Below are 20548 nucleotides of genomic sequence, written 5' to 3' on the forward strand. Positions count from 1 at the left end.
CAGGCCTCTAGTTGGTGAATGCAAAAAAGAGCGTCTTATCTCCCATAAGTGCCTAAGAATAAACATAGTGAACAAACACTTCAAACACTTCAACAATTTATAGATCTAGATATATGTATGTATGTATGAACACAACTGCTGTAGATCTCACAAATTCAGAAACACACCCCACTAAGTGTATTCTATCTACAACTTTTATAAATCTAAGGGACTCACAGAATCCAGGCTCAGAGGGTTATCCCTTTCAAAGGAACAACAACCAAAAATAATTAAAAATAAACCAAACCCTTTATTTAGGTTCCTCAGATTCCATGAAAGGTAGATTCATAAATAATCCACTGACGTACGTCTTAGTGTCCCTTTGCTTTCCTCTTGAACGCCGTGCCACGATCAGCTGCACCGGAACTTCTCTCTTAATACCCTAGAGCTCCGCAAACACACAGCCTCGTGGCTTCACGGTCTCTAAACCCACTCACCCCTACCCCCTCTCTCTATCACACAGACTGGCTACGCCTCTCTCAGCAAGCAGGCCTCCTACTACTTAGGAACCCTCAGGAGAGGTAAACACAGTTGAAACATGATTCTCCTTAGTGATCATGGCCAAGGGGGCAGCTCTGCAGACTTGGGTAAATGGTTTTTGCCTCTGCACATGCAAAATACAAGGACCCTTCACCATATTTTTCTCTTCATTCTTAATTGATGACTTTATCTGAAAATGCAAAGATGCAAAGATAGAAAACCATACTGCCCCCAATTAGGAATGTTTGTTTCCCACCTTTTCTGTGCCTTGTCTTAAAAAAAAAAAAGAAAGACAAAGGACATTACGATGTGAACAATAACTAAGTCTACTACTAAAGCCCCACTGAGAAGTGATTGGAAGAAGGATGGAAAAGAAACTACGAGGAATGACAGACTGGCTGCTCCCAAGCAGCTGCTCTGTGTTCATAAAACACTTCAGACATAAATAGCTTTGTATGATGTGGAGGAAGACTCCTCTCCCCCTCCCCTATACAAAGGAAGGGCGGAGAAATGCAGAGAAAGTGGTAATTGTCAGGTGTCCACACATGGGGCCACTGCCCTCTAGTGTGTACTTTAAAATTGACAAAATTCCTTTATCCTGGCAAACCAGAGGTCTTACCCCCAAAGACAGTAGAAAGCAGAATAAAACATGAACCCCTATTGAACTATCCAACAGAATCATTTTTTTAAGATTTTTTTTTTTTTTAAGGAATCTCTACACCTCACACGGGGCTTTGAACTCACAACCCCGAGATCAAGAGTCGTGTGTTCTACCGACTGAGCCAGCCAGGTGTCCCCCTCCAACAGGATCATTTTAAAGAATTTCTAAGAGAGGAAGATCAGAGGGCTTCCTGCCTCCTCACTATCTGTTGACGTCCACATTGTTATCAGGCCCTAAAACCGGATTTATTGTTTTGTTCCCACAGGTTGCCAGAGGGCAGAAGAGATACTTAAAACATTTAACAGCTGGATGTGGCCCAGCCACAAGCATCTAGAACATTTGCCTGGAAGATGCCAGCTGGCAGCAGTACCAGGCCCTGCAGGGCAGCACCCTCCCCTCAGAGGCTGAACCACGGGGAGGTTGGGCATTCCTGGGGGACAGCGGATGGCGCCAGGTAGCCAGGGCAGTGGGGGGCCTGGTAGAGAAGCATGCCAACATTTTAACAAATGGTTGAATGTTACCTCCACAAAAGACAGTAGAGGACATAAGAACCACCAACCCAGCACCAAACAGCAGAACAGAAGAGTGACCCAGAACCCATAGCAAAGATCCTAAGGAGAGGACACAGGGGTCCCCTGTTTCCCACCAGCAGCTGTTCCTTCTCTTGCCAATGGTGAGGGCCATCCCCTAGTCTGGGGCAGGGGTACAGTGGGGTGTCAGGAAACCCACCCTCCAGTCCTGGTCCTACTACTTTTTTGATCTGGGCTTCCATACCCCCATTTTTCAAATGGAGGGGTTAGACAAAGATAGGAATTATTACCCTTTTGCATGATCTGGTATTTCCGTGTGAATTCTACATATAGGATTACTCATAATTTTTAACAACAACATCTTTGAGACTACTCCTAGCTCATAAAAAAGCACTCAATATCTCAAAATCTCGGTATCTTCTTGAGATGTCATTTCTTCAGAATGTTTTAAGTTTTTGTTTCCAAATTGTTTCCACCCCAAACTTATCCACTTGTAAGTAGCTCTCAAGGCTTATTTCTGATAACTAGGTGGGGAAAACAGCAGTAACAACCATGAGTATTTATTGAGCACCTACTTGCATGAGTCATTGTATTAAGCACTTTCTACACATCATCTTGTTTAGTTTCCAGGACAACCATATGAAGAAGGTATTATTATCCCTATTTTATGAGAACACAGATGCTAACAGGTTAAATGACTTACCCAATGTCAGACATACAAGCACAGGATATGTGAGTAAAGTCCACATCCGCAGTTACCCTGCTACAGAACCTCATCCATGCCAAAGTTCCCACCAGTTAATGGAGATATGGGAAAACAAGAACAACTGTGAATTCTTCCATGAAGTTAAATTTATCTTTTCCATTTATTTACTTATTTAGAGATGCCTACCTATATTTGTGCCCAAAAAGTCCTCTCTTTTATGGAATGATGGTGGTATTAGATAGTAGGTAGAGTGGCTTTTGATTTTTGGCAAAATAAAAAGTTGGTAAGTCTCAATTTTTTGAAATGTTACTGGTCCATGGATTTGCAATATCTGGGAGCCATTGTTCTCTAGTAGAATGAACATGTGTTATGCAGGGACTCCATTCATTCCCAAGATTAAAAGCTTCATAAGGGTGGTATGCCTGCCTTTTGTGTATCTTACGATAATTTGTTGGTAAGGACTGTCAGATTAACATCTCTTCACAATCTGAATAAACTAGAAGGGGAAAAGATGGGGATTCCTCTGGCCACCCTATAAGTTGGCCAGTCTTTCCGTTTGTGACAAAGACACGGAGGAAACAGAAGCTAAACTAAGAGCAGAGGGGGAAAAATATGAATAAGTTCAGATTCTGCTAAATAAGAACAGAGAACCTCTCCAGGAAAAAAAACAAAAACAAAAACACACTAACTTAAACCACTGATCCTAAATTTGCAGATTTTATACTAATAATAGTAATAATAGTAAGCAACAATCCTTTGAGAGCATCTTCATTTTCACAAATAAAGACCTCTGTCAAATTTAAAATTTTTTCTGTAAGGAGTTTTGTAATTTCAAAAGGATGTTGGAACTTCATCTCAATTTTATCACTGCAGAGGACTTCAGAGATTAAAAAGTACTTGTGAGGGCTTTTTCACAACTCAATCTTTACAAAGAATTAGTATACACCATAATAAATCATCTCTGTACAATAATGGAAATCTCCCAAAAGGCAAATAAGTCTCAAAGAAGTAACTCTTCCACTCTAGTGCCTTTTTTTCTGGCAACTTCTGTATGCTTCCATGCCATGTAATCAACAAAAGCGTGAGCTAAAATGGTAGTTTGTAAATACACCCATATTATCTTTTTTGTTGACCGAGGATTGAACTAAAGTACCCTGTTTGTAAAACCTGGTAGAGCTTCACACCACCCGTTCCCAGTTTCCCTGCAGATGCAATGAATTTCTTTGGGGCTAAAGAATTTACAGGACTCTACAGGACTCTATGTTCCTTTCTAGTCCCTTCCAGGAAGTACCAGCTTCAGAAACTAGGACGTCAGGGGTAAGGCGATGTGGGGGGATTTTTCTCCAGAAAAGAGGTGAGGGTGGTGGGGCGGGGGATGGAGGTGGGTATAAAAGACAAAGAAGAAGAAAAGGATTTAAAGTCCTGTAAGAAATAAGAAAGGAAAGGGCCAGTACGAGGCTGATTGGGACAAGCCTAATCTAAAGGTAATGACCAGGGGGGATTTACATGGCAAGCAATAAGGGCTGCATTTGTTAACTCCTATCCAGTTCTCTATTTTCACTAGCAATAAACAAACCAAAAAAGAGAATAGAGTGTCAAAATATAATTTTCAATAAAAGGAAAAACATGACTTTCATATAAATACAGAATGAGCATTGTTCTAAGATTTACCTAATTTATTGAAGAACCTAGCAGGATAGTAAAGCTGATTCAAAGAAGGATAGGAGAGGCTATATAATCGCGGTGGGGGGGGGCGGGGGGGAGAGCGCTGGAGTAAGACAGCAAAGTCAGTCACAAAACTGGTTAGTGGGAGTACCCGGTTGGCTCAGTTGGTGGAGCTTTTGACTCTTGTTCTCAGGCCCGTGGGTTCGAGCCCCACATTGTGTGTAGAGGTTACTTTAAAAACAAACAAACTGGTTAATGTCTTACCAGGGCAAATACAATGTAACATTTGAGGTTATCTTTTCCGCTGGAAAAAAAATTTACATCTTTACCTGCACAAAAATCATTGAGAAGTTACCAATCTTCTGCAAATTCATACCCAAATAATATTCCCTTTACCCTTCTTTTTTTTTTTTAGATTGTATTTTTAAGTAATCTCTACACCCAATATGGAGCTTGAATTCACAACCCAGAGATCAAAAGTTGCAGGATCCACCGACTGAACCAGCCAGACACCCCATTCCTCTCCCCTTCCAAGTTCTTAGCAGAGACCCCTGTAATAAACAGATTAACAAGAGAAAAAGAAACAAAAGTTTATTAACACGTATACCTCTTGTATACGTGGGAGATGCCCAGGGAAAAATGAGTAAGTACCTCCCTGAGGTGGCTTAGAATTCAGGATTAAATACCATCTTAATAGGGAAAGGGTAGGGGGATATAGGCCTCTCAGGGGAGAGTAAATTATTTGGGGGAAAGATGATTGGGTCCTTGGAAGAGCAGACGGGAGGAATGGCAGTTTGTGATGAAGTCTGTCTGGGTGTGGGGATGACTTCTACTCTTCTTTCCTGTGATAGGAGTCAGTTTGCCCTAGTTGATGTATCTCCCGGGAGAGGATCAATGACAGTTGAGTTCCTTTTGGAGGATCTGTCTTTAGGCAGATATAGGGAGTGCAGAGAAAGCCTCTCCCTGCACTTGCTGTTTTTCAAGTACCTAAAGCTCAAACTAACCAAAATACCATAGAGGCACATTTGGGAGTGACGTGTCCTATACACAGACACTCATATTTTGGGGTGGCACATTCTGCTACCCTTCTTTTGTAAACAGTAAGCCAAACAAAGCTCCATCTCCTATAGCATCAGATGGCTTGTAGGGGGCTCTAATATGACTTTTAAAAGGCCTCCATTTATCCTTTATTTCCAAATTTTTGATAATGTTTTAAGAGTTTTCATATCCCTTGACTCGAAAACATCAAGACAGCTGATCTAAACAAGAGTGAGCTATAATAAGGATGTTGGCAGCTGACAAGTATTTAAAAAAACCCAATATCCCCACCTCACACCAGTCAGAATGGCTAAAATTAACAAGTCAGGAAACGACAGATGGTGGGGATGCGGAGAAAGGGGAACCCTCCTACACTGTTGGTGGGAATGCAAGCTGGTGCAGCCACTCTGGAAAACAGTATGGAGGTTCCTCAAAAAGTTGAAAATAGAGCTACCATATGATCCAGCAATTGCACTACTGGGTATTTACCCCAAAGATACAAAAGTAGGGATCCGAAAGGGTACGTGCACCCCGATGTTTATAGCAGCAATGTCCACAATAGCCAAACTGTGGAAAGAGCCAAGATGTCCATCGACAGATGAATGGATAAAGAAGATGTGGTACACATTGTGTGGTACACAATGGAATAGTATGCAGCCATCAAAAGGAATGAGATCTTGCCATTTGCAACGACGTGGATGGAACTGGAGGGTATTATGTTGAGCGAAATAAGTCCAACAGAGAAAGACATGTATCATATGACCTCACTGATATGAGGAATTCTTAATCACAGGAAACAAACTGAGGGTTGCTGGAGTGGGGGGGTGGGGTGGGAGGGATGGGGTGACTGGGTGATAGACACTGGGGAGGGTATGTGCTCTGGTAAGCACTGTGAATTGTGCAAGACTATTGAATCTCAGATCTGTACCTCTGAAACAAATAATGCAATATATGTTAAGAAAAAGAAAAAGAAGAAGAAGAAGGTAGCAGGAGGGGAAGAATGAAGGGGGGGAAATCGGAGGGGTAGATGAACCATGAGAGACGATGGACTCTGAAAAACAAACTGAGTGTTCTAGAGGGGAGGGGGCTGGGAGGATGGGTTAGCCTGGTGATGGGTATTAAGGAGGGCACATTCTGCATGGAGCACTGGGTGTTATGCACGAACAATGAATCATGGAACACTACATCTAAAACTAATGATGTAATGTATGGGGATTAACATAAGAATAAGAAAATAAATAAAAATAATTTGGAAATAAAAACCCAGTATCCCATACTTGGAATGAAGAAAGGGGGAAACACCAAAAGCTAGCATGAGACATGAGGAGTTGGTCAAGTGGTTAACCAAAAAGGTGACTCTTACCTATCTTGCCACTACTTATTTATTCCTTATTTACTGATAAATTCCTTATTTATTCACACACATTTTGAAGATTTTTCGTTTACTTTTCTTTTCTTTTCTTTTTTTAGAGAGTGAGAGAGTGCACACATGCTCGGGGGAGTGGGGGGAAGGAAGAGAGGGAGAGGGAGAGAGAATCTTAAGCAGGCTCCACACCCAGCACTGAGCCCCATGCAGGGCTCAATCTCACAACTCTGAGATCATGACCTGAGCCAAAACCAAGAGTCAGACGTTTAACGACTGAGCCATCCAGGTGCCCTGTTATCTCAGTTTTTAAATTCACTACTTTTATCTGTACAACTCATAACTGTCTTTTTTTTCTCCTTGTAAATCTCCTTGGAACTCACTGCAGGCTCTATGGTGCAATGGGTAGCACGCCAGACTTTTAGCACAGGTAAAAATGTAAATCACATTTGCAAAAATACTTGAAGTATGAAATTAAATCTTAAAATGGGCCAAGTTGAAGCCAAATTGTCCAAAGGATTCTAAAGGAAGCTGGCCTTGAAGAACAGGATGCAGAATGCAGAACTGCTCTCCATCTGCATAGAAATGAGGCAAAGTGTGCCTAGAAAGTCATCATTTGAAATGTTAGGGAAAACTCACAGAGCAGGGAGAGTTGGCTTTTCAGGTAACAAACAACACAAAGCCAACAGTATTATTTGTCTCTCCACAGAACCTAATTTGTTTACTTATTAAAATTCAGCTTTAATCATTTGGAAGTAACAATTCAAGATTCTGAAAAGTTTCTATCTACCCTATATTCTAGACCCTTCTGTCACCCCTCTCAAAAATCCAGTATTTTATTTGTACTGTCTCAATTCTCTGAAAACTTGAAGAGTGATCAGCATGCCATGTGCTTAAGAATCTCTTGTTCTTTGATTCTGAACAATGCCCAGAAGAGGGTGCTCACAGAACAATCAGCTTGCTTTAACCACAATCAGGATACATCTCTTGAACAAAGGCTTTGATGTGGTCATCCCGAGTTTGGAAAGCTCCATATGATCATAGCATCTTAAAATTACAAAAGGAGAAATGGAAAGTTCTCTAAATTAAAAGCAATTCAGGGGGGCACCTGGGTGGCTCAGTCATTGAGTGTCTGCCTTCGGCTTGGGTCAGGATCCCAGGGTCCTGGGATCGAGCCCCGCGTCGGGCTCCTTGCTCGGCGGGAAGCCTGCTTCTCCCTCTCCCACTCCCCCTGCTTGTGCTCCCTCTCTCACTGTGTCTCTCTTTGTCAAATAAATAAAAATTAAAAAAAAAAAAGCAATTCAGGGATACATAAAAAAATAAATAAAAATTTGGTGAAGACCTTCTAAATGAGGGGAAATGGGGAGACAAATGATGACTTCAACATTTCATCAACTTTCTGTATTGCTTCAAATACTTTATATCTTGTGCATGACTTCTTTTACAGAATAATTACTTTTAATTGCCATCAATTAGGTAATGTCTTTATTAGTAAAAATTAATAAAGCTGATAATGAATACTTAAAACAAGTAGGATGGCTGAAAAGAACCTATCAGAAATTGATACTCCATTCAGAAATTTATCGGTGTCATAGCTAAAAAGTAAAACTTCAGTTATGTTTTATAATACTTAAATATATCACTACTCAGAATCTATCACATCACAATTAATACTTAGACTCTTCGCTGCAGGACAAATCTTCAGAGAGAAAATCCATCAGAGAGCCGACGATGCATCTTTCCCAAGGCATCTCTCTTTACTAAGCTCCTGAAGGGTCTCATCTTGCTTTGCTGATCGCCTTCTGAATTAGGTTTACGTGGTACTGGCAGTTTTGCCACTGCCCTGTCCATTTAGCTAAGCTGGAACGCCATTTCCCAGAGTTCTCTTGCCTGTGTGATTCTGTACGGCCCTGAGAGACCTGTGTGAAATCCAGGAGGTAGAAGTGAAGATTTCTGGACGTTACGGTTAAGGGGCTGCTTACCTACTGGTGTATCGGGCTTGTGGCAGCTCCAGATACCCTAGGTCTCCTCCTCCTGCTGCTCTGAGTCCTGGGCCAGGTGTGTGTGCAGCTCCAGGATAAGAGGGGGCCAATGTCCCCTGCAGGTCCCCCACAGCACTGAGGTTGGTCGTGGTAGTAAGAGAACAGAAGTGGGGTCCACTGTGTCCGTATGGGTCTCAGGTTGTCCTCATGCATGCTGGCTTGTCTTTGCCTCCTCTGCTCTCAGCTTTCCTTCTCATATGTGGATCTGATGGACTTGGAGGAACTTTAGGTTCAACCCTAGATGCAGAGTCAACAGCCTGCACAGATCACTCGCCCAGCTCCCACATTCGTGTCAGGTCTACCCCTTGTAATAAACCCTTAGTCTAGACCACGGGTAGCCATCCACTTCTCGGATAAAACTCTAGCTGCTATAAGCTTCTATGTACACCACCATCTTGTTGCCTTTGCATTTTGAACAGTGTGTTAAACCTCAAAGTCGTAATATCCACTGTCTTTGGTAGAAGGAGAAGACAGGTATTTGGTGGTAGAAGAAAAGGAAGGGATTCTTAGAAAGGTAAAAGCTTTTATAGGAAGCTCCCAGAAGATTCTCAATGCTAAAAATGCCAGTGCCAGTTATTGATTTATTGCCTCTCATCTTCAAATCCATCTTTCCTTGCCTTGCTTTGTGATAGTGAAGCTGGACCCTGTAAACATTTCTCCTTTTTTTTTTTTTTTAAGATTTTATTTATTTATTTGGCAGAGAGAGAGACAGCGAGAGAGGGAACACAAGCAGGGGGAGTGGGAGAGGGAGAAGCAGGCCTCCCGCCGAGCAGGGAACCCGATGCGGGGCTCGATCCCAGGACCCTGGGACCATGACCCGAGCTGAAGGCAGACGCTTAATGACAGAGCCACCACGCACCCCTCTCCTTTTTTTAAATGATTCATTTATTTTAGAGAGAGAGAGAGTGAGCATGAGTGGGAGGGACAGAGGGAGAGAAAGAATCCCAAGCAGACTCTGCGCTGAGCACAGAGCCCAACACGGGGCTTGACCCCACAACCCCAAGATCACAATGGAGCCAAAACCAAGAGCCAGACACTCAACCCTCTGAGCCACCCAGGTGCCCCTCTTTTTCAATAAGGAATTCTCATCCTGGTTCTGTGCTGCTCTTCTTCCCTGCTCGCTCTTATGGTGGATGGAGGCCAGGAGCACAGGACAGCCAGTGTCACCCCATTTGGTGGCACCATTTGGGGGACTTCCCAGTGGATTTCTGGCACCAAGCAGCAGCAGGCCGCTTCCCAGTGAATTCCTCAGTGGACATCTCAGTGGGCACCTTCCTAGTGATGCTCAACGAGTCTTGTGGACACCCAAATGGGTGGCCTCCAGCAAGCTGAGCTGACACTCCAGAGGGCTGGCTTCCTGCTCAGCAGCCCTGGCCTGTAGCGTCTCAGGGAACTTCTCTGCCATCCAGTGGTCCCCAGCCGCTCCCTTTCAGTGGGGTCTGCTGAGGAGAGGGCCCTCTTGGAGCACTATGCCTCCGCTCTGGAGGGAGTGGCTGCTCTTTACACATGCTACCCGTGTTCGTTAGAATTTTCTTTACTCCTTAGTAAGTAATCTCCTGCGACTAGTTAATCATTTTTTATGTTAAACTTCCCTGTGTGAATTACTGTGCGCTTTCTGTCTCCGAACTGGACACTGATAAAAATGTCTTTTGCTCTTAGTAGCTATTAAAAAAACAGAGCTTAATTTTATTAGTTCAGGATTTGTTTTAGTAGGAACTTAAATTATGTGTAATGTGAGTACATAAGTGAAGGGACGGCCCGGGTGTGCAGTTTAGAGAGTGTATTTGCTTTCTTTGGCTGCCTATGTGAGGTATTCCTCAAAGCGGGCTCCATGGGTCCCGGTGAACAGAGCCTGAGTCAACTATTGCTGTGAAGCAAACTGCCCTAAATGCGATGGTTGAAATCATGATCATTTATTATTTCTCACATTTGGTAGGAGGACTCCAAAGTCACAAGACAAATGGTGAAGATACAGGAAAGGGTGAGGAATCGGGGTTCAAAAATGCACCCTACCGGGTGCCTGGGTAGCTCAGTTGGTTAAGCGACTGTCTTCGGCTCAGGTCATGATCCTGGAGTCCTGGGATCGAGTCCCGCATCGGGCTCCCTGCTCAGCAGGGAGTCTGCTTCTCCCTCTGACCCTCCCCCCTCTCATGTGCTCTCTCTCTCTCATTCTCTCTCTCAAATAAATAAATAAATAAAATCTTTAAAAAAAAAAATGCACCCTACCACAGGGTCCAAGGACATTACCTAGGGTCTGTGAGTTTAAATAGTATTTTGAAATTTTCAAACTTTTTTTGTTTTTTAAAGAGAGAGAGAGAGCGTGAGAGTACATGTGGGGGTGGGGGAGGAGCGGATGGGCAAACGGAGAGGGAGAGAGAATCTCAAGCAGACTCCCCGCTGAGCACAGAGCCCCACTAGGGGCTTGATGCAGGGCTTGATCTCACCACCCTGAGATTATGTCCCTGGAAATCAGGACTTGGATGCTTAACCAACTGAGCCAGCCAGGTGCCCCAGTATTTTGAAATGTTCAATTCAGTGAAAAAATAAATCACATTGTGATAATGAAGTCACAGGACTTCAGTTCCTGCATTTGTATTTATGGTCTCATTCCCACCAACGGATCACCTTAAGTAAGAGTGTACAACTTTGGGGGCACCTGGGTGGCTCAGATGGTTAAGCGTCTGCCTTCGGCTCAGGTCATGATCTCAGGGTCCTGGGATTCGAGTCCCTCATCGGGCTCCCTGCTCCTTGGGAGCCTGCTTCTCCCTCTGCCTCTCTCTCTCTCTCTGTCTCTCATGAATAAATAAATAAAATCTTTAAAAAAAAAAAAAGAGTGTACAACTTTGAGGGGTTATAGTTTCTTTCTATGTTTCTTTCTTTTTTTTAAAGATTTTATTTATTTGAGAGAGAGAGAGAACGAGTGGAAGGGAGAGGCAGAGGGAGAGGAAGGAGCAGACTCCCCACTGAGCCGGGAGCCTGACATGGGGCTCGATTCCAGGACCCTGAGATCATGACCTGAGCAGAAGGCAGACGCTTAACTGACTGAGCCACCCAGGTGTCCCATCTTTGTTTTTTTCTTTGTTTCTTTGTTTCTTTCTGCCTCTCTCTCCTTTTCTTTCTTTTTTTTACTTATTCAGTGTATCCCAATGAATAGTCATCATTATTGATTATGTGTTCATCATAAGCTTTTATAGACATAAAACATATACACATAAAGTGTGTAAACTGTAAGGGTGTACTTCATGAATTTTAATAAAGTGAACACTTCTGTATGTTATAGATTTACAGAAAAGTTGCAAAGATAGTTCTCAAATACCTCACACCCTGTTTCTGTTATTATTAACATCTTACATTATTATGGTTATAGTTGTCACAATTAATGAACCAATACTGACACTTATAAAGCCTATAATTTATCCAAGTTTCCTTAGATTTTTACCTAATGTCCTATTCAGGGTGCCACATTACATTTAGTTGTCATATCTTCTCAGGCTCCTCTGAGCTGTGACGGTTTCTCTTTCTCAGACTTGCCTTGCCTCTAGTATCCTTGACAGTTTTGAAGAATACTGATCAGGTATTTTATAGAATATCCTTTAATTGGGATTTGTCTAAGGACTGTATTTTAATTATTGCTGGTATATTTAGAATTAATTGTTAGTTCCTTCAAACATGTCACCTAAAATGTCAGAATTAGAAAATTTACTTCAAACACAAGAAGTTTGAAAATCACTAGTCTATGTCAAAGCAGACTATAAATATATACATAAGTGAAGCTGTCAAGATGTTTATTCCACCATTCAAACTTCAGTTTCAAAAAAGCCAGGTAGGTTTGTAGACCTTTCCCACAGTGTTTGGATAGCAATCTCAATTTATAAACTGCCTGCATGTCACCCAAAATGGACCAGACCATCAGCTACCCCTCTGCGTTCCACAGCTCTAACTTCAAAGGGAAGACAATAGCTCTTCACCAAAGGGCCACCCCGGTAGTGATTCATCCCAAGGTCAAAGGGAAAGTTAAACTAATAATGAAATTGTAAGAACTAATAATGATTGTAATTATTACAATTACTAATAACTGTAACTAATAATGAAAATGTAAGCTGTTTCTTTTCAGCAGAAAATATATATTTTTAAAGGAGATAGACGCCACAAGGCAATGGTGGGGCGGGGGGGTGGTTGTCAACAGAAAATACTTTTGAAGTACAAGCAGAAACAATAATCAAACTTTCAATGAATTGTTTTCCTCTTTGTATTTTAAATGAGTAACATCCAAATTAGGGAACAGAAAGGATTATATCCTATCAATTTGGAATGTCTGGTACCATAGAAGTACTCTAGTCATGGAAACGCTGATGTCGTTACCCTAGTAATTAAATCCATGCAAGTTACAGACTTCACTGAAACGCCTTTTAGGAGGCCACTTTGCTCTCGATGATGAGAGTGAAGTCACTGATCACAAGTGTTCGGAGCACTTAACATCCCTGGCAATGCTGTCAACGGTACAATGTTTAGCTCCAGAAGAAAGACAATACCCAGTATGTCCCTTGGAGCTCAAAATCAAATTATCTGTACTGCAATACACACAGGCCAAAAGATGTGTTCTATGAACCAGAAAGTACTCACCATGTTGGCCAGCTCCAGATAGCTTCCTCCTACAGAGCTGCCAAAATGCCGTGACTGTGTGAGCAGTTTGTGGAGGTCAGCAGCCTGCTGATGCAAAGAGCGTCCGCTGTACTCAAGAAGCTTCTGCAGGGCCCACTGACTCTGCAAGTCCGGGCTCTGGAGGTCCCTGGCTCCCGAGTCGTACTCCCAGCTCTCCCTGGCTGCTGATAGGGCACCTACGTCCAGGAGAGGCAGGGGAAATAAAAAGATGTTTCCTTCATTAGCTTGCGGGTGGCCAATAGGCAATGATCTGGAACCCCCTAAGCCTTCCTCGTGCCAGCATATCAGAACACATGTGGCGCCCAGACTGCGTGCTAAGCACTTTCTCTTTCAAACAGACACATGGGGAACCTGGAGATAAAAGCAGTTTTAGGCCAATTGTTCAGAAATAACTATTCAATGACTGTATGCCCCCCAAACAGAACCACTTGGCAAAAAAGCACCAGAGACCCAAGGAAAAGAAATCCAGAGCAGAGCCACATCTGTCTGTGATTTGCACAGGGTTACTGGATGATCAGCCTTCTTACTGTAATCGTTTTCCCCAGTTGAGGAAGAAGGGAGCAAGTGAGAAGACAGAAAGTTCAGAAATGGCACTTTCTCATAATTTTCTCTTACTTGGAAGAAGCTACAGGAAACAAGACGGTGTTTGCCAGTTAGGTGTAGCCATGCGGCTGAGTTCTGAGCAGTAGAATGTGAACAGAAGTGACAAGAGTCACTTCAAGGCCTGGCTCCTAAAACCCCCAGGGTGCAATTCTCCATGCCCTCTGCCTTCTGGCCTGGTTCAAATGGGCATGGCACCCCTGGAAGCCATGGGGTACAGATGATGAGGCCACAAGATGGAGGATGCCTGAGTCCCTGAATGATCTCCTGCGCAGGGCTGTCTGCTGATCCCAAGCACCCTGTTTTGACCTCATGAGATGAGGAAAGGGAAATTCCTTTGGTCACTGTATATTTTTGGTTTGTTGGTGAGAGCAGCTAGTATGACCTTAACCATTACAACAGATTAAAACCTAATAAAAGATATTAAAAAGTATAATACAATGGGAAAGTACAATGACAAAGTACACCTGGAGAGGGGTGGGGATGTTCAGGGAAAGCTCTCTGGAGGAGAAAGCCTGATGCTTCAGTTGTCACCGTGGCTAGAAAAATTAGTTTTGGGGCAAAGCCCTCTTCCCTGTGTTGCTCACTTCTGAACAGAAGTCCCTTGGGTGCAGCTGGCTGGTGGAGCCTGGGTCACATGCCTCTGTGTCTTAGCTGCAAGGGAGGCTGGGAAATCTGTTTTCTGGCTTCTGCTTTGGGGAGGCAGGATTTGTAAGGGAGACCTTTCCCAAACACAGGAAGAGTATTTCAAAAGGCCTAGGCAGCTAGAAAACATCACAAACGTCTATACACAGGCACTGTGCTAGGTACCGGGGATGAAGCAGTGAGCACAACAGATCTTAATTCCTGCCTGTGAAGTTTTCATATTGGTGGGTCTTCAACACATGACTTTTAATGGCAAAAAAGGGGACTCATTAAAATGATTCCATTTGTGCTACGAAATGAGAACATATACAAATTACCCTATAATTTACTTGAGTGTAATTACATATAGCAAACTACAAATTATGTACAGTGGGTTCTGATATGAATGTCCAATCTCCCCTTATCAGGTATTGGTGAGTTTAATCAATGTGATTAGGTAAACTTTCTTTGTCTGGAACCACTTAGGATGTTTTCCCCCTGTGGTTCATGGTCTGATCTTCAGTCATTCTGACCCAATACTCTCTGTACAGTGCCGTATGGCTGGAGTGACATATCTTTGTATTAAAGCACTATGTTTGCAACTGCTCAAAGTTTCTTCTTTTATTTTTTTATTGTTTTTATTTTTTAAAGTTATTTATTTATTTGAGAGAGAGAGAATGAGCGGGGGTCAGGGGAGAGGGAGAAGCAGACTCCCCACTGAGCAGGGAGCCTGATGCGGGGCTCGATCCCAGGACCCTGAGACCATGAACCTGAGCCAAAGCCAGACACTTAACCGACTGAGCCACCCAGGTGCCCCTCAAAGTTTCTTTCTTTTTTTTTTTTAAAGATTTTATTTATTTTTTTGACAGAGAGAGACACAGCAAGAGAGGGAACACAAGTAGGAGGAGTGGGAGAGGGAGAAGCAGGCTTCCCGCTGAGCAGGGAGCCCGATGCGGGGCTTGATCCCAGGACTCTGGGATCATGACCCAAGCTGAAGGCAGACGCTTAACCACTGAGCCACCCAGAAACCCCTCAAAGTTTCTTTTAATATTAAAATCTGTCAACTGTATTGCAAGGGTGGTTTTGCTTTCCTTCAATATAGACTGCAAAATGCCCCACCCCACCCCCGGCCAAGTGATCTCTGCCATCTGCCTAGCTGGGTGACATTCTCTGCCCTGGCCCAGCAACATATGGCAAGAAGACTGCCTGAGGTCAGAGTTGAAAAATGGTTTGAGTCACAGAGGGCCTCCTCTCTCCCGTGGAAGATAAGCAAGCATAGGTTTGGTCCTTGCCTTTATGTTTCACCACAGGACCTGGTACCTTACACACAGCCTGCAACGTCAGGCATTTAATATACATTTAGTGAGTGGATGGCTGAATTATCCATGGTTGTGGTACCACAGGGTTTCACTTCTTAACGGGAAAAGGAACATGAAGATTAATTTTTAAATCAAAATAAATTATACACTTAAACTTTATCTCTATGCAAACAGGGAGTCTCATTTTTAAATAATAAAATACAACAGTTCTGGGATAAGACAGCCCAAGGAAGCTTCATTTGAATTTATGATGCTGTATTAACAGACCTAAACCCAATTTCTGGCAGAGTCATATAATCAAGTTAGCCAAGCTCCATGTTAATCAGCAAGATCAAAAGGCCCTCACACTATTACCATAACAATTTTTGCCCAAGTGATGTTGAGGAACTCAGATCTTCTGCTAGGGAGACAAGTCAATCACATTAGCATCCATGTGAATGGACCCCAGAAAGGGAAGTGCACTTTTTAAATACAGTTCCCTATTCCCATTACTCTCTTTCAATGTGACTTCATATCTGATTTTTCTGGATAAAAACCAACATTCCTGAGGCAAAATTAGTCAGTTAATTAGGATGATCTCACTGAAAACCATCAAAACTGTAGGTCTGATAACCATCTTCCTTTTGCCTTTTGAAGTATCATGAAGTTTCCAGGCTCACACTCAGCCTATAGCCGGCCTTACCTCACTCCCTTGCTAACCTCAAGAAAAACCTGTTGAACTCGGGGAGGTGGCTGTGCTTTCTTTTCCTTAAAACAGATACCATTACCATTCTACTGTCCCCCAATGCTCACGAGGCTCTCTGGTCTCCTCTTATAAGGACACTAATCCCATCATCAGGGCACCATCATCATGATCTCATCTGACTCTAATTATCTCCCCAAAGTCATATCTCCAAACCCCTTCACATAGGGGCACTAGGGCTTCGATATGTGAATTTGGGGGGAATACAAAGCTTAGTCCATAACAACCAACTGAGCTGTTGCTCTCTGGGCCAATAAGGACACTGACGGTGTGGCATCCCTTTAAAGACCAGAGGCCAAGCACTGCCTGGGCTTAGAGTTCTCTGCACGCCCAGGATCAGAGAAGGCCATCATTTCTCCTGCCGTAATTCTTCAGGGCACTCTGAAGTAAGGGATAAGGTGTATTCTCTTATTTCAAACCAAAATATTTCGTGCTTAAAGGTGGCAGAGCACAGATTCTAAATGTTTCCCTTAGCAGAAAATCATGGAAAACAGCTGGTGTTTTGACATGTCTATAAACTACATCACTGGGGAAACCCTGCTCTCGGAGAAATACTGAAATAGAAAGTCCGCCAAACACTGAGACCCTGGTTCTGCTGGGTACGTAGCAGCTGCAAACTCGTGCTCTAATCCCACCTTCAAAGTGCCACCCGGGTTCGGCTCCTGCAGTCACTGTGCTTATTCACCAAAGGCTCAGTGCAACCTTCCCAGCAGGCCAAACCCCCCATGAGGCTAAGGCAAAGCATTCAGAACACCTTAAAGTCACCTCAGAGACAGGAACAACCGTCATGATACCTAACATCTACTCGAGGCCACTAGGAGCCCGGTGCTAATCTAAGCATCGTCCATATATTGTCTTATTTAGTTCTACCCACAGCCTAGGAATGACTAAATCATTTTCCCCAGTTTTAGAAGAGGACATTTTCTCTCTCTTGGCTTATTTTTGTTGACATTGCCCTGTTTGCATAGGATAGTGGTTAAGAGCTGGGGTCTTATAATCAGATTGCGTGGGGTCAAATCAAGAGTCACTGTGACCAGCTATGTGATCTCAAGCAAGTTACTTAGCCTAAGCCCCAGTTTCTTCGTCTTTAAAATGGGGACACTGAGGTGTTCTTCACAGAGGTGTTGTGAGAATTAAGCAAGATGAAAATATGTAGACAATGGAATATTACTCAGCCATCAGAAAGGATGAATACCCAACTTTTACATCAACATGGATGGGACTGGAGGAGATTAAGCTAAGTGAAATAAGTCAAGCAGAGAAAGTCAATTATCATATGGTTTCACTTATTTGTAGAACATAAGGAATAGCATGGAGGACATTAGGAGAAGGAAGGGAATAATAAAGGGGGTGGGAAATTGGAGGGAGAGATGAGTCATGAGAGACTATGGACTCTGAGAAACAAACTGAGGATTTTAGAGGGGAGGGGGGTGGGGGGATGGGTAAGCCTGGTGATGGGTATTAAGGAGGGCATGTACTGCATGGAGCACTGGGTATTATACGAAAAAAATGAATCGTGGAACATTACATCAAAAACTAATGATGTACTGTATGGTGACTAACATAACATAATAAAATTAAATTAAAAAAAAATACTAGAACGTTTAGACAACCCCTGGCATATAATAAACTGATCAATGAATGTTAGCAATCATCTGGTTCCATCTTACAATTCTAGTTATTTGTAACCCATTTTGGACAACTTAATAGGGAACACTATATGGGGCAAAAGTATACTCTCTCCCAGCTTGTAGAAGGTAGCTGTTGAAAAACAAACCTTTGGCACCAAACCAAAATTTCATCAATGGTTTTATACTTTAATACTAGGTTCTTATAAAGACAATATATAGCCAATTAGGTCAGAGTCAAAGTTATGTCTCTCTGAGTAAGGAATATTCCATTAGTAAGTCCAAGACTTTGGTTATTGGGTTTGAGAGACTTTGCTTCCCTATTTGAGAGAGAGAGAGAGAACAAGAGAGAGAGAGCACAAGCAGGGGGAGCGGCAGGCAGAGGGAGAAGCAGGCTCCCCACTGAGCAAGGAGTCCAACACAGGGCTCGATCCCAGGACTCCGTGATCATGACCAGAGCCGAAGGCAGACGCCTAACCGACCGAGCCACCCAGGCCCACTTTGCTTCCCTATTCTACTTGGCCAGCTCTTATCTCCAGAGGACAACTAGCCTTCCCCAAACTGGCAGCCAGCACCAGAAGGAAAGCCACACAGCCCAGCGGCAGCATGAGCAGCTCAAAAGCAGAGCATGTAAGAGTTACTCATCGTATCTGTGCTCTGGCCACCCTCGCTACCCCTCTGTTTTCTGCCCGCAGTTCCTTCTTTTCCATCCTTCATTTGAGAGTTGGGGCCTCTCATCCTATCACAGGCAGATGATAACACAGTGGTTAGGCAGTCCTGAGACCTGGATTAATAGTATCTTATGACACTGTCTGTATCTAGTGGTCATTAATTTTTCGTCTGTGTGGATTGTTTAGAAAACATTACCTAATCTATTACCCTCAGTGGCAAGAGAGAAAATACTCCTTTCAAAACACCCAAGGCAGCTACCTTTCTGCATTTAGAACCACCACACCATTACCATAGAAAGAAGCGTGGGAATATTTGAGCAAATCGGCTGTCAGCTGTCAGCCTTCCCTGTCATAGCACATTTACTATTTCCAGATAATACTGACATCAACAGAAAGAGCAGTAAATCGTTTAGGCCAGAAGGGAAGCACCATGTGAGTCTTTAGTCATTTATTAATGTCAATGCTTGGTATAAAATTCAGGAGCCCAACTCCCATGAGGACCTCTAGCTTCCTCCAGCACAGATTACATTGCAAATGCAGGCCAATTGTCTTAAAAATCTGGCCTGTGGTCACAAGGAAAATTGGGTGGGAAAGGATAGATAAATAGAGACTACCTAACCTTCTGGGAAAAAACAAAAAACAAAAGCAATGCAAAGCACATGTCCTACTAAGGGAAGGTAAAAAATATTAGCTCCCAATGATAAAAGTCAGTTCTTTGGCCTTTGGCTATCTTCAGGAAGTGAGCCAATTAGTGTCCTATTTTGAATATACGTCACATGTGGCCTATCTAGGGACAATGTACTGAATTTCAATGAAACATCAGGAATAGAGTGGAAGATGTATTTTGAAATGCAATTCCCTTCCTCCTGCGCCAAGACTACTGATAGATGACAAGGAGGAAAGAAATGAAGAAATGCATTTTTCGGGGCGCCTGGGTGGCTCAGTTGGTTAGGCGACTGCCTTCGGCTCGGGTCGTGATCCCGGGGTCCCGGGATCGAGTCCCGCATCAGACTCCCTGCTCAGCAGGGAGTCTGCTTCTCCCTCTGACCCTCCTCCCTCTCGTGCTCTCTGTCTCTCATTCTCTCTCTCGCAAATAAATAAAATCTTTAAAAAAAAAATTTTTTTTTTAAATGCATTTTTCTTATGGAAATGTGCTTATCAACATCATCGTCATTACTGGTTATTTCTTAATGTCCCACTCTGTACAAATACGTTCCATGATCCTTGTTGTATTTAAGCACAGGCTTGGGAACATCTAATGGAAGACAGTTTAGAGACAACCAAAAGGAAGCAGGAATAAATAACCTTTAAAATTCTTCTCCAGCTCTAGATTCTATTGTTCTGTTTGCTAAATTTAATATAAAAGGGAAAATGGCTGCCCTTAGGCAGTTAATAATTTAGTTACGAAAGCACAGCTGAGGCAAGCATCTTTAACTTTAAAAAAACAATTAAAAATAATATTTGGCAGCTTATTATCTTGGCTTGTCTAAACTGGATATATGAAGGAGATAATCAAGAGGGTTGATTTAGGTCTAAAGAATTCAAAGGAGAGTTTAGGGCAAGTGTTAAAATGAGCATTAGAGTAAAGAAGTATTAACTGAGTTTCATTTGAACCTGAGGCTGGCTTGGGTTGGGTGGGGCTAATGTTTATGGTCCACACAGATTAAGACTTTTTTTTTAAAAAAAGGCTTGTTTTTCTTGGTTAGAAGGCAGAGACCGTATTTTGGATCAATTTATCTTTCTCTTACAAGGCATATTAATGGGCCATGTATTCAGTA

At 42.8% G+C, this 20548-nt stretch overlaps 1 protein-coding gene across 1 annotated transcript in view; it reads right to left on the reverse strand.

The window, feature by feature from the left end:
• The window catches only part of MCC (MCC regulator of WNT signaling pathway), a 398823-nt gene that overhangs the window by 287904 nt on the left and 90371 nt on the right, over positions 1–20548 (reverse strand). Inside the window, exon 3 of the mRNA XM_044917088.1 lies at positions 13148–13362. Coding sequence (XP_044773023.1) covers positions 13148–13362 — 215 coding nt within the window. The remainder of the gene's footprint in view (positions 1–13147; positions 13363–20548) is intronic.

Source organism: Neomonachus schauinslandi, chromosome 7 (assembly GCF_002201575.2).
Source record: "Neomonachus schauinslandi chromosome 7, ASM220157v2, whole genome shotgun sequence".
In the NCBI taxonomy this organism is placed as follows: domain Eukaryota; kingdom Metazoa; phylum Chordata; class Mammalia; order Carnivora; family Phocidae; genus Neomonachus; species Neomonachus schauinslandi.